Here is a 14897-nt window from a genome sequence, read left to right as displayed (position 1 = left end):
TTATTGGGGCATTCTGTCCTAGGACAGCCACTGTAGAGTATTTGTAGTGATGGAAAGATGCTAAGAAAAGCTCAGATCTGAGACAGGTGACTTTTGTGGTCTCAGTCTTGCCATTTATTATTCTCTTGACATTATATTACATATTTATTGATTCGTATATTTATGTATCCTCTCGCTCTAGAAGACAAACTCCCTGAGGGCAAGAACTTCCCCTGTCGTGTTTGCTGCTCTATTGCTAGCCCTCGGATAAGTTCCTGATGTTAAATGAGTCACTTAGATACTTTGAAGCTAAAATTGCTCCTATGTCAAATGATAATGCTAATACTTGTTCTGCCTCATCTCAAGGTCATTGAGAACACCTAATGAGACATAAAGGCAATTTATAAACTGTAAAGTGGCTTGTGAAGATAAGTTAAACAGCATAAAGGTATGTGGCTTTGAATGACAGGAAACAAGATAAGGAGACATTATATAATAAAGAGCTTTAATGTCACATAAGGAGTTCAGACTTGATGGAGTGCAAATCAAGCCTTTAAAGGAAACAGTTCATTTGCTGGGTTGCCAACTCACAACTCAGCTTTTTTTTTTTAAATAAATGTTGAATTTGATTAGAGAAATCTAAAATAAAATACCTATTGCTATATTTGAAAGCACAAATTGTTGAATTTGCAGGTGGCACACAAACCCCTCTTTCCTCGTTAATAAACTCTTTCAAAGGTGTGACTGCCCCCTCGGATGAATCCTTTCTGTGAGAAATGCCCTTTGGTGAAACCTGAAAGGTCGCTGAGAATTCCTTGAAGCTCTTTGTTTAAATAAGCACATGAAAAGATTCCTCTGTCAGCAAACAAATGCCACAAAGCAGAATGAATTTAACACCTTTTGGGAGTCCATTAATTTACTTTTGGTGGCATTAGGTAATGAACACTCTTATAGCAAGGTCACAGTTCCATTTTCTATCAAACAACTATCCTTTCTCATGTATGATACATGAAGCATATTTCTTGCTCAGGGCAAAATGTTTTATTAAAATTATTTCCTTTGTTCTTTTGTATAGATTCTCCTTTGTGACAATAAAGATTCTCTGTGTGACATATCTCTTTAGGACATACATTGTATAATTATACTAATAGAGCTTAATCTAATGCTATGTTAATTTTCATCCACTATTTTCTCCAAGAAGGATGACACTATTGTTTACACGACAATGCAATTTCTTTTTTTTCGAACTGTGGAAGATTTGTATTAAGGGCAGTAGAGGAAATAAGTCTTAGGATACGAGGAGGTCTTTCTCAGTCCTCTGGGTACAAAGGGTCCCTAAGAGTTACAGAGCAAATCAGTCTTCATATCCCACCCCTGCTCCTACTACTGTATTCTATTATCCAGCCATGCTTGATGAAAGGGAAAAACACATCCTGTAGCAAAAGGAGTGCAGGCCATGTTTGGCTTCAGATCCATCCCCTCTGTCACTTGGACTTGGGTTTTTACAGCCTTTCACCCAGACTACTGGAAAAGCCTCTCAATTGCTCTTCCTACTTGTCTCTTTGCACTCCAATCCACCTTCTCTTCTGTTGCCGGAGAGGTCTTCCTAAAATGCCAATCTGATCATGTTATCCATTCTATGCTCCCATTAAAGTCCCCCAACTCCTTACTCTGGCATATGAAGTTCTCCATACCCTGTCTCCAGAGTGGCTTTCCAACCTTCACCCTCCTTCCTCATCACTAGCATTCCCAGATGCCTCTGGGCAAAGCCCAAATGCACTTGGACTCTGAAAGTCCTGTATCGGCAGTTTAAGTGTTATACAAAGTGAGATACGAGTGCTATCTTTCAATGCATTGATGCTACTTTTGGTATCATGTAGGTTCCTAGAAAGCAATTTTGTAATGTCCAATCTTTCTAATAGTATGAATGACTTAAGGAATGAAAAATAATCTATCTTTAATTTGTACTTTGTTAGATTTACAATGAAGTTCATGGTCGTTCTAAGTCAGAAAGAAGTCATTTGGAGATGAGATCAGCAATGACTTCACTGTTTCAGAAGGTAGCAGCTTAAGAATTAAAAGAGAAACTGACATCGTCTAGAAAATATTAGGGGAAATTTTCTTCAAGGCAAATGTAGTGGAGGGGTTAAGAGCATGGGACCTGAATTTGCAAGGTCTTAGGCTCACACTTGGAACACTCATTTATATGCCAGGTAAGACAGCTTATTACAATAACGACTTTCAAGGAATCATGACTCTTGCATACATACCTTTGTTGAGTTCTCTCCTATATTGACCCTAGGCTTGGGACACTAGAATTTATGACACAAACAGAAGCATGAAGAGTGATTATTCATTGATGCTTTCTCTCTGTTGATGCTTACTCAGAATCCTTTTGCCACCAAGTGAAGAATTCCGGGCTAGTCTCCTTGGAGATGAGAGACCACATGGAGAGAGAGCCCTTGCGGTCCCAGCGCTCGTACATACATAAGCGAGCCCAGCCAACACCCAATGGAGCAGAGATGAACCATCCTAGCTGAGCCCAGCCCAAATTGCTGAACCAAAGAATTGGGAACAAATAAGTGATTATTATTTTTTAAACCACTATGTTTTGGAGTGGTGTTGTACACAGCAATAGCTACCTGATACTCTGAAAGACCAAGCTCCTTAATTTCTCTTAGATCCATTTTATTGCTTCCAAATGTGGCAAATTTTAGTAATTTAGGTGTATTGGGAAGATCAAGTGAGATAATCCATTTAGAGATCTTAGCAGAATAAGTGGCCAATAAATGTTAATTTGACAATATTATATTTTATATCAGTAACTATTATAATGATTAAAAGGTCATTACAATTTGCAGTGAAATAATACAACGTTTTTATACTTCTTATTTGATAGAATTTCTCTGAGATACTATTATCTACTTTTTATAGGTGAACAAATAGAAATTAAATGATATGCTTGACAAGCATTTTCCAAGTTTGATCTTTTTGCATTGTGTAACAGATGATAAAGCTCTGATTACACTTTTTTAGTAAAATGTCATGGAAAATGTATAGGACTTTATGGTGTGCATTTTGGATATGGCCCTCATCCTTGGGCATATTTTATAGCCCTCAATAATCAATCTACATCATTATTTATTTCATTTTTTATCTTGTATTTTATGTGTCTCTAAATTACCTCAAATCCTTTTTAAAAACTTTGAAGAGGTATAAAAAAAAGAGAATAAATATAAAAATACATAAAATACTGCCTAAGTAATGACATGGCCCTTTGAAGAGTTTATGATGTGAGATAAAGTTGAGTAAATGTTTAGTATATGAAGGGAATAGTTTGGCAAATGGTATTCTATTTTTAGGGTTATCTATGAGACAGGAAGTTTATTTCTGTGACTATATAACACTTTCAATCCTTTAGAATAAAAACACCTGTGCTCATAATCATGAAAATATATTTATTCAAATTCAGAGTTAGTGCCTTTGAAATATTCTATGTGACCTTGGTCATACCATTTCTGAGATGAGCATCAAAACAGATTACATAATTTTTAGCTAAATCTCAATGCCTTCTGTTACCTTGATTTATTTAATTTCTCTGAACTTTTTTTTTCTCATCTGTAAAATGGGATAATAGCAGTCACCTTGCCACATTGTGAGGATTATAGATCAGGTATATATTGCACCTGGAATAGTGCTTGGACTGTAGGAGTTATTCAATGAGTTGAAGACATATGGAGCAGAGCTTCTCAAATTTTACTGTGTACGTGTATTATCTGGGGAATCTTCTGGAAGGTCAGATTCTCATTTAGTAGATTTGGGGTGAGATCTGAGACTCTGCATTTCCAGCAACCTCCTAGATGATGATGGTGCTTATGGTCCACAGACCATACTTTGAGTAGCAAGCACAGAGGGCAGGGGTTGGCAAATTACGGCCTATGGGCCAAATCCAGCCAGCTGCTTGTTTTTGTAAGTGAAGATTTACTGGAACACACCCATGCTCATTTGTCTACGTATTGTCTATATTTGCTTGTACTCTACAGTGGCAGAGTAGAGTGGCTGCAATAGAGGCTGTATAGCCCACAAAGCCTAAAATATTTAGTGTCTGGCTCTTTACAGAAAAAGATTGTCAATGTAGGTGTAGAGTACTGTGAGTTCATAACACCTTGAGGGGACAATGTAATACTGTCAGAAGGAGATGAAAGGATCTATTTGAGGAATCATCATAATGGATCTCGTGGGGGCCTCAATATAGGGAGCACAAGATTCTGGGACTGGGTGGGACTTGATCTCGGAGTGTCAGGCACCCTGTACAAGATGTAAGAGGGCCTGATGACAAGTGAGCAGCCTTTGGAGTCTTGGCCCTGCCAGGACTATCTTGGTGACCCTGAGCAAGTCATTTTAACCTCTCTGAGTCTAAGTTTACTCATCTGTAAAATGGGATTCATCAAATCAGCTCATGGGCTCTATTAGAGATTTAGTGATTATGTGTGAAAGATATTTAACATTTAACCTGAGACTGAGTAGATAATAACTGTGCTATGGTCTATGTGTACCCCCAAAATTCGTGTGTTGAAACTTACCCCCTAAAGTGATAATATTAGTTGGGGTCTTTGGGAGATGATTAGATCAGGAAGGCTCTGCCCTCATGATTAAAAGAGGCTTCCGGGAGCTCCCCAGATCCTTCTGCCATGTGAGGACACAATGAGAAGTCTGCAACCTGGAAGAATGCCTTCACCTGACCATGCTGGCATCCTGATCTCAGACTTCCATCTTCCAGAACTGTGAGAAATAACTTTCTGTTATTTATAAGCCACCTGGTCTCTGGTATTTTGTTATAGCATGCCAAACAGACTAAGACAAACTGTTACTACTGTGTTGGCCAAGAAGAGAGAGTCTTGTCAGCTGTGAGAGACATGGTGGCTAGAATTTCTAAGATTTTGTGATGCACAGAGTCAAGTGGATAGCTATTTCATAGTTCCACACAGTCCATCTTGGTGAAGGGCTCTGGAGAGAGCTTGGTCCCGGCCAAGTGGACTGGGCCTCATGTTGGAGATCCAGTCCCGACGCTAATAGTTCAGAACCCAAGATAGAAGTCTTATTACAGGGATAAGGAATGTTCACAGTAATAAAAATAATGATTTTATTGAGTGCCTACAATTGTCAGCTACTGTAGTGAACATTTTGCACACATTATTTTATTTAATCTTCTCTCAAGCCCTGCAATGTAGGCACTATTCTCTTCACTTAAGAAAGGAGAAAAATGAGACTCAATAAAATTAAGTAATTAATCCAAGGTCAAACATGTAATAAGTGGCAGAACTGGATTAAGATCCAGAACTGTTTGATTCAAAACCTATGCTCTTTCTACTTGGCCGTGAGGTTCCCATGCTGTAGGCGAGAGGGGAAGGCTGCAGCTTGGTGTAGAGACTAGTGCTCAGGGACTCACGCTATACCTATTGGAACCCTCGTTAATTGTGGGAACATCAATGCAGGTTCCATTCACTGCTAGGAAGGGGGTCTCCTAAAAACACAGCTAGGCTCACTCATGATTGGGTAGGAGATTGTGTGAGGTTTAGAGGGCAGGTTGGATAATAACAATAACAGTAATGATAATGATCATAGCAACAGCTATCATTTATAAAGTACCATGATGGGCCCTGTGCTACATACACTATATCATTTAATTAACATAACTTCCCAATGAAATAGGAATTACTCATTTCAAGACAAGTTGAGTAGCTCTGTCACAAAGCACGTGTGGTTTCCATTATGAATTTAAGCGTACAGGTAAGCTGACCTGTGGAGCATAGGGATCGATCAACTCTGGGGCCACATCTTAGCTCTGATATTAGCTAACTGGGTGAGCTAGGACAAGTCAGGTACTCCTCTACGTTTCAATTTCCTTAGTGTAAACAGAGGGAGTTTCACCTAATAATATCTTGTGGATATCCCAGTGCTCACATTTTAAGGTTCTATGAAATTTATGTCAAATTTGACTAATATTACTACTAGGAGAAATTTGAACTTTGAAGAATTATTGTCTGTAGGAACATGTTGAGAGTTTTAACTTTCAGAGTTCATAACGTTCATCCAAATATTTAAAGGTGAGGGACCTCCATGTCTGAATGTGGGTTTGTTCTTCACAGATGTTTTGTCTGGCTGGCAACCTGAGGATTTAAAACATTCTGCCTTGAAATCAAATTGCATAATATTATGCTTCTGTGATTTTCACCTGGCAGTTGTCACATCGGATCTGGCCTCCATTCTGGAAACATGCACAGAGTGCCAAAGTGAGTGCTGAACTGCTATCTGAAATGTTAAAAACATCCTTAGCCTATTGCTTTGCAAAGCTCTTTTAGCAAGATGAGGGGTCAGAAGGAAATGAGTGTCTTTTGAGTACCCCTTGACTTCACTATTTGCTTTCTCTTGAGGCCCAAGCTGAGGCACCTGCCTGAAGAACCAATTTGATGGTCACAATGCAACTTCACAATGTTGATGGGGTGGGAGTTGTCTGCCAAGCATGAGATTCCTCTTTAGTCAACACTGTGCATGCCAGACTTAGTGAGAAGATATTCTGGGCATATTGTAACCTTTTGGTATAGTCGTCTGAGCAGTCTTTTAAGTTAATTATTATTTTGGGAATCATTTACTGAGTCATATACTATGTGCACTCTATGGCAGTACCTACAGGAGGCTTGGAGCGAAGTAATGAAAGCAAAAGGCATGGACCCATGGGCTTCCTTTTCATTGGCTGGCATGCATTCCATCTAGATTGGGAGGCAACCAACCATACATCCATTAATCAGTGAAGAAATTCAGCTTTTAAACCATTACTGGAGAATGTGACACAGATGTTCAGAGGAAAGGGAAAACAATGGGAGAAATGGATCAGCGTAGGAGCTAAGTCTTGGAGTACTAATTAGTAAGGTGAATTTTCTGGTTGGATGCTAGAGAATAGGGGAGAAGGGTATAAAGAAGTGATAAATGTACACTTATTCAATAATGAAGGTCCAATTATCACTCATGAACAGGCAGCTTTGACTTAAACCCCTTAGTGATGAAAAGACTAGAAGTTTACTGGACCAACCTTTGGTATTATGAGCAAAACCTGTTATTTAAAGTGCACACTTTGGAAGTTTGAGAAATGGGCTTGGAAAATGGCATCTTTTTGACGAGATCTTAAGTTTTGGAGCCAATTGACTGTCTCTCCTCCCATCTTCTCCCTTTGCTTTCCTTATTTCTCTTTCCTGGACTCTTCCCATGCATGATGGGGTTCTAAAGTGCCAGTTCCAAGATGGAAGTGATGGTAAAAGGGGGCCAGGCCAAGGTCAGACACTTGGGAGAGTGTGGAACAAAACATTAATTATGGAGCAAAAGGAGAACTGATGACAGGCCACAGGCATGACGGCAGCCTTCATTCATTGATGGAAAACTCGCTATGTGCTAAGTTACCTTGTTTTAAAATGGATTCCTGTGAAGTAGATGATACTATCCCCACCTCACAGGTGAAAACCGAAGGCTTAGAGAGATGACATAGCTTGACCAGTGTCACATAGGGGCAGAGGTGAGGTTTGTTCCCAAGTCAGTCTACCTCCAAAAGCCAAGCTCTAGGCTGAGAACAAGAGAGTTTGAATCCAACCTGGGAGGACTGAGAACCAGCATCTAACGACAAACCCTTACATCTTACAAAGGATGCAGAGCAATTAGGTGTCAACACCAGGAACCTGGACAAATGCATTCAGGGGCCTGTCCTGTGCAGAGCAAGCCCTTTTTTGGGGCAGCATAGCAGGAGGGAAGATACATGGGCTCTGGAATCAGTAAGGGCCTCTGCCATGTCCTGGCTGTGTGGCCTTGTGTAAGTTGCTTCCACCCTGAGAGGTTTCTTTTTCTGCATTTTGCAGGAATGTAGTGACAACTGAGGGACTGAGAGATAGATAGCAGCTAGCGAGCAAGCAGCAGAGGGCCAGCAGACAGTAGGTGCTCAACCAATGAAACTCTGAGAGACCCACTCTGCATTTGGGTTTTGTTGAGTCCCTTGTTTTTCTTTAGTGGCGCCTGCTATTGTCTCCTTTACTCCAAGGAAGGTGCATTTTAATCATTTTGATGTACGCTATTTAAACTTCACACAGAAGACTTAGAATACGGGCTGAGATGAGTACAGCATTCCTTAAGATGGTTGCGAGAACATCCTGTCACCTTTTCTATTAGACTGATTAACACCTTCCTGACATATGCTATAATGCCGTTATTCAAGATGAATTCTCAGGTGATAACTTCCTCTTTAAAGGAATATCATTTCAATTCAGCATTCATTAGCATTAATGTTTATTAACCTACTAAAGAAAAGAAACAGCCTGTTCCTGGAGAATCATTTCTGGAAACTCGTAGCTTTCATTCTCGCTGGACTGTAGTTGTTAGAAATAGAGTTCCATTTGTGTTTAGCAGACTGTGAAGATATCTCAGAAGAAATTAAACACAGACTCCCAGTTATATTAATGTAACATAACTGGGGTCTTAGTTGGTACTTTCGAGGTCATGTTTACATGTAAGTCTGCTTTTATCATGTTTACAGCATATTTGCATGTCTGGATATGAGACAAATTGTGGTCATTTCCGAAAACGTAACAATATGCCTCTTGTGGGCCTCCTTTACGGAGAAGGTACCAGTCCCGCTTGGTTCCATTACCATTCCATCTCCAGATAAAGGGGGCTGGCAGCTCCTGGGATGCAGCCCTCCCATTTTCCCTGTGAGGAAAGTGAATTCTAATGGCAGGCTGTGAAATTCAGAAAGGCTGGGAAGCTCTCATGCTTTACAAAAATAACCTTCCAGCATGGGGCTCTGGGGAAAGCCTTGGAGGTCCGAGGCACTGCTTTGGAAGTGTGGTTCCCAGGACTGAGGGCCCAGGGGGGCATTCTTAGCTTACACTGAGGCCTGGACCCTCCCAGCCTCTCTGGAAACCCCACTCCTCAGATGAGGAAGTAACAGCACTGTCATCACTTCTGTGGGTCTGTCTCACTGCCCACACTTTCTCTCCATCACCTTCTGTCTTTTCCTGAGAATCCTCTGTAGAAAAGATTGAAAAAGCTCAAAGGGCAATCAACCACAGGAGGGTCTACACTGCCCTGGTAGGTGTGTAGAGCTTTTCCAGTCACTGTAAAAAGCTTTCTCTTTCAGTTTCTGAGCACTTCATCTGGGCTAGAGCTGTGATGCCTTATTTCCATTCCACTGGCTACTTCTAGCAGATGAAACACAGAGACCATTCTGCATGAGCTCTTTGTCATTGAATTTCTCACCTGTGGTTTGAAGCTGCCTTCTGCCACGTTAAGTCTGGATTTGGGTATATTCTTATTTACACAGTACTATCACATTTATGGGAGAATTAAAATTAATACTCAAGCATGCATTCTTAGTTTATCCAAGATTTTCTTTTCCATTTGAAGAGGGTATTTAAATATAATACAGTTTACTAAGACCCAGACACAGAGAGAGCTAACATTTACTGAGCATTATGCTAAGCACATTATATACTTTATTTTATCTCATTTAATTCTTATGACTGCTCTCTGAGGCTGAAACCATTATGCTCCCCATGTTGCAAATGAGGAAACTGAGGCTTAGAGAGCCTGAGATCACATAGCAAGGAAGTGGTGGAGCCAAACATTGAACCTATTCGGGCTGAATGTGGAGCTTGTCCTTTTAAACAAGTGTGTTATACCATCTTTCAGTAAGGACAGTAACAAAGCTCCACTTTACTGTTTGCTAATTTAAATATCTTTGCCTCTATGGTTTTTCTTACCAAAACTCTCAACATTTCAATAACAAAACAATGAACGCAAACAACAAAAATCCCAGTTTTTTTTTTTTTTTTTTAGCTTATGTACTAGTCTACAGTGTAAAGTCAAGCCCTGAGAGATGTCATCTATGTAACAGCACTTTAAAAAGCATAAATTGTCAATTTTGGCTATTTTTTTTTTGTTGTTTTTCTCTCTCTCATTGATTTTTGCCATTAATTTTACTATTTCTTTCCTCTTATTTCTTTGGGTTTGCTCTATTGCTCACTTGAACTGAACGTTCAGTTCAAATTTTTGGTCCTTCTTGTTTTGTGATAAATATATTGAAAAGTATAAATTTTCCCATAAATACTATTTTAACCATATCCTTCATATGTTGGCATGAGATGCTTTTACTGCTCTTCAGTCTAAAGTATTTTGTAAGTGTGTATAAATCAAACCAAAATTTCCTTCTTTGAAAAGACAAACAAGAGAAATCAATCAATGGCAAGACTAATTAAAAAGATAAGTGAAAATACTTGAAATCCAGAATGAAATAAGGAAAATAGACAAAGTAAAAAATAAATTAAAAATATAATAAAAAACAGTGAATCATTGATGCTAATAAATTTGAATGAAATGAAACTGATAAATTTTTGGAAATGTATCAAATGCTAACATTGATCTAAAAAGAAAGAGAATTGGCTAGATATGTAACCTAAAGCCTCAAGATTCAATAATCTCTGAATTAATTTATTGGTGTAAATTCAATTAAAGTACCAGAAGAATTTTGAAGGGAAACTTGACAAATTAATTCTAAACAATGTATAGACAACTAAAGGTCCAGAAGTAGCTACAATAATTAAAGGAGGGAAAAAAAGGAGTAAAGAGGGGAATTTTCTTACTCAATACTAAACATATAACATTATTAAATTTAAATATTTAAAGCATATTAATAAGGCCACAGTTGTATATTATAAACAACTTCACAAACCAGTGGATAAAAGAGAGAATTTTACAGATAGTGTTGGGAGAATTGACTCATCATATGGAAAAAAAGTTGATCCCTACTTCACATCATATGTAAAATGTCTCTAATTAAAATAAATTCTAAATGAGAATAGTAAAAATATAAAGAAAATGGAAGGTGATGTTTGAGAATATCTATAATTTCTATATGGGGAAGAATTTCTGGAACAAGACCAAAAGACCTTAAAACATAAAGGGCAAAGGTGAAAGATTTAATTACATCAAAACACAGATTATATTCAATGAAAGAAAGCATAGGTAAAACTATCAGAAGATGACAAACTGAGAGAAGTTATTTGCAAAGTGTAAAACAAAGAATACTAACATCTAAACCATACATGCTGGTAATTATAAATCAGTAAGAAATGGCAGGAAACCTAATAGAAAAATGGACAACAATATTATTTAGAGGATGAAATATCTATGTGCCACGAACTGAAGGATATAATTAACCTAATAATCATACTAAGATATGAACAATATAAAAATTAGAGAAATGCAAATTTAAAAAACAAGGAAATACCACTCTCCATCTGTCACATGACAAATATCAGCACATCAAATAATGCCATGCTTTAGCAAGGAGACGGGGAATTGGAAAATGATACAAAAATCTATCAGTGACATTAAGTACGCAAAATCAGATGTCTGGATATATATACATACCAAAAAACTCTTCAATAGATTCATAAGAATATATGTGTGTCGATGTTTATTTGTCAAATTGCTTATAGTAGCAAGGAGGTAAAGCAATTTAGGCGCCTACGGCTAGGAGAACAGATAAATAAAATGTGATCTATGCATACTGTAGAGCACTAAGCAGAGCTTGGAAGTGAGTTAGGTTTATATGAAGCAGGAATACTTCACTCAAAAACAGTGTTAAGAGGACAGAGAAACAACTTATTTATAAAATGCTGCTTTTTATATAGATGAAGTATGAACAACAATACTATGGATATTTCAAGAATACGTAGATCTCTAAACTATTTTTAGAGATTATTTTTATACATTATTATATTGAAGCATTACTGATACTCCTGCTTGAAAATAATAATAAATCACTATGGCTTTATTCGTTTTGCTTGAAACAAAACCCTTGTTTTTCATGAATTACTAGTAAGTATTTGTTCAATGACTATCTTTTTTACTTTAAGGCAGTCAGGATCATGCCCATATTGTTCATTTCTGTATCCCCAGAACCTAAAACATTACGACTGGCCCATGGTAGATGTTCAATAAAGATTTTTTTAAATAAATGAAAAAACCTGACTTGGTTATTCAAAATAACATGAAGTAAAGGCCACTTAACCCTTTTGTTTTTTGAGGAAGATTAGCCCTGAGCTAATATCTGCTGCCAATCCTCTTTTTGCTGAAGAAGATTGGCCCTGAGCTAACATCTGTGCCGTTCTTTCTCTATTTTGTATGTGAGACACCTGCCACAGCACGGCTTGATAAGAGGTCCACACCCAGGATCCGAACCTGCAAATCCCGGGCTGCCAAAATGGAGTGTGCGAACTTAACCGGTATGCCACCGGGCCAGCCCCTACTTAACCATTTTTAAGTACATAATATGTTATAGATGAGTAGCATATATTCTCAATTAATCCTCAAAATGCTGTGATGTAGGCTTCTTATTCATGTTTTGTAGATGATGAAATTTGGGTTCAGAGAGTTCGAGTAACTTTTCTATGCTTATACGAGGTGGCGCTAGGATTTTAACTCACGTTGTTTCGATTCTGCAGGTCTTCGAACTACAAGACATTGCCAGATCCTGATAGAAAGCAGCTATGCTCTTTTTCCTCATTCACTTTGGTCTCTAAATTTTGCCTTGAGTGTATTTCTAGAATATAAAAAGGAAAAGATGGAAAAAGCACACAAGTAATAAACTTCAGCTGCCTGGGAAGAATCTTCTCCCTTTCGCTTCTCCTTCTGCCTGCATCAATGTACGTGCAACCCAGGACGATTCATCAGAAGGCAGGTTGGTTCTTTACTTTGATCTGGAGAGATTAAAAATCGATCCCACAAAATCAAAATATAAACACACTTTATAATTGTCTTCTTTATTACGTCTATTTTCAATTACAGTATAGCTGTAAGAACGTATTTATTTTCCTTAAAGTTTACTAGAATTTATCCAACAATAATACATATGGAGAGGTGGATCCAGATTAATTACGTGAATATGTAATGAATTCTACTACTGAAAATGCTTTTTAATAAAGATCATGTATCTGTGGAGCTGGCATAGTTTTTATTGAAGTCATTTTTCTCCTGCTTGAGTGGAGGATAAATATTCTCTAATGAACTCTGTCACCATGGCCAGACCAAGTTCATTAACAGTACGACACCCTATTAACTTACTATCTGGAGTTGTGGTTTGGGAGATTGATGCCAGAGAGCGCTCCACCACCCTCCCGTCTGCAGTCCTATCTGACTAACCCACAGATTCGCTGGCCTGGAAGGAGCGACTTCAGCAGCATCCACGGTAGCAGATCCTTTTCCTGTTTGCCCTGGGCTACACCCAACATCTCGAAACTGTTTCCTTTTTACCCTCTTTTAAGTCAGAGGAACAGATGCCATTTGCCCCTTGGAGATTCAGCCTACTCTTTTCTGGCCTGCATAGCAAACTTATGCTAAGTCTGGGCCAATATGAAGCCAGAAGTTAAACCAAGCTTTATAATTTGGAAGAAACAAATTAATGTGCCTCATTATTCATTGCAACCTGTGTCACAGACATTGAGCCCTTGCCAAATCCTTGCCTGTTTCCAGAGCCCAGTGCAGGTGGTAGCGTGTCTTGGGCTCTGCCTTACAGCTGTTGTATTTGCCTGTGATCCTGAAAATGTCTCTCCAGGACTATCATCTAGGCAGGGAGACAGATGCCCTCAGGAAACAAATGTTCCCAGATCCACTTCTCTGGACACTGTCTCCTTTTGTGATACTAACTACGTTTTCTTGTGTTCACATCAGAGACTCTTTTTTGAAAGTCATAACTTTGGATGCAGGTTAGTGCACGCAGATGGATGCCAGAGATGGAGGCCTGCCTTACTTCTATCTGGAAAAAATATGTTCTCATTATATCGTTCCAGGAGGACCCCATAAAACATCTGCCCCCTCCCAAGTGGTGCCAGAAATCCTGCTATTATTTGTTAAATAGGTAATACATTTTCTTCTGTTGAAAGGTAAATGTATGCACTGAGACTTTTGGTCATCTTGACACCTCTGTGTTTCTCAGACTCATTCAATCTTGGTGCTTCACCCTTATTCTCTTCCTCACCATCTCAGTGTATGACTTCCAATTGTCTGCCATGAGTAACTATGTGTCTCGCCTGTGGGCTTTCTCAGGCCTGCTCAGCAGGACAGAAGTTCCATTAAGAAGTGACATTATGCTCCACCAGCAGCACCCCTAACCAGTGACTGGATAAAAAATACCACTTTCTCTGAAGTGCCCTTCTACACTGGCTTCTAGGGCTTTCCTGGTAGGATTCTACATCAGTGACCTGAAGAGGTAGCTGGCTTGATATTGTCCCTTCGCTGGCTGCCTTTCGTTCTTGGTTTCAATTCACCTCCCTCTACTGGTCTTTCCTTCTCCTTCCAAAGAAATACAGGGCACTAAAATTGTCCTCCCAGGGGTTTGCATTAGGAGAATTCCAAATGTGAACAGTGGTGAAAGAACACACGAACATCTTGGATTTTGAACAGGGAGGGGAACTACCATTAGAAACAGAAAGCCAAAGCATAAAAAACAAGAACATATCTCTTAGGGCTGAAGGCCCGTGAAAGGCATTTTTACATATATTTCTCCATTTAATTTAACAAGAGCTCTGTATAGTGGATTCTTATCCCCATTTTATGGTAAGTAAACTAAAGCTCAATAAAATGTCCTTGCTAGGTGCACGTAGCTTGTCAGGGATGTGAAACTTTGACTCCTACTGTGATCGTCTGGTTCCAAGTCCAGTGCTTCTGTAACACCACGTTTGCCCTCCACTCTGCCTCACGGCTTTGGACAGGGTGCAAAAGGAAGGGTGGGTCTACAGCAGAAACTGACATAAGTCAGAGAGCAGAAGCTGGTGATGCACACACGCACGTACACACACACATTACATTTAGCTTAAGGA

At 38.9% G+C, this 14897-nt stretch overlaps 1 protein-coding gene across 5 annotated transcripts in view; it reads right to left on the bottom strand.

Annotated features, from left to right (window-relative positions):
* KCNMB2 (potassium calcium-activated channel subfamily M regulatory beta subunit 2) overlaps nt 1-14897 on the bottom strand; it is a 224357-nt gene that overhangs the window by 125888 nt on the left and 83572 nt on the right. The window contains exon 3 of one of the 5 annotated variants that reach the window (XM_070242658.1): nt 12507-12622. The exons of the other annotated variants lie outside the window; for them this stretch is intronic. Coding sequence (XP_070098759.1) covers nt 12507-12586 — 80 coding nt within the window. The 5' untranslated portion in view covers nt 12587-12622. The remainder of the gene's footprint in view (nt 1-12506; nt 12623-14897) is intronic. 5 annotated transcript variants of the gene reach the window in all.

This window comes from Equus caballus, chromosome 19 (genome assembly GCF_041296265.1).
Source record: "Equus caballus isolate H_3958 breed thoroughbred chromosome 19, TB-T2T, whole genome shotgun sequence".
Classification (NCBI taxonomy): Eukaryota; Metazoa; Chordata; class Mammalia; order Perissodactyla; family Equidae; genus Equus; species Equus caballus.
This window is presented reverse-complemented; position numbering and strand designations above follow the sequence as displayed.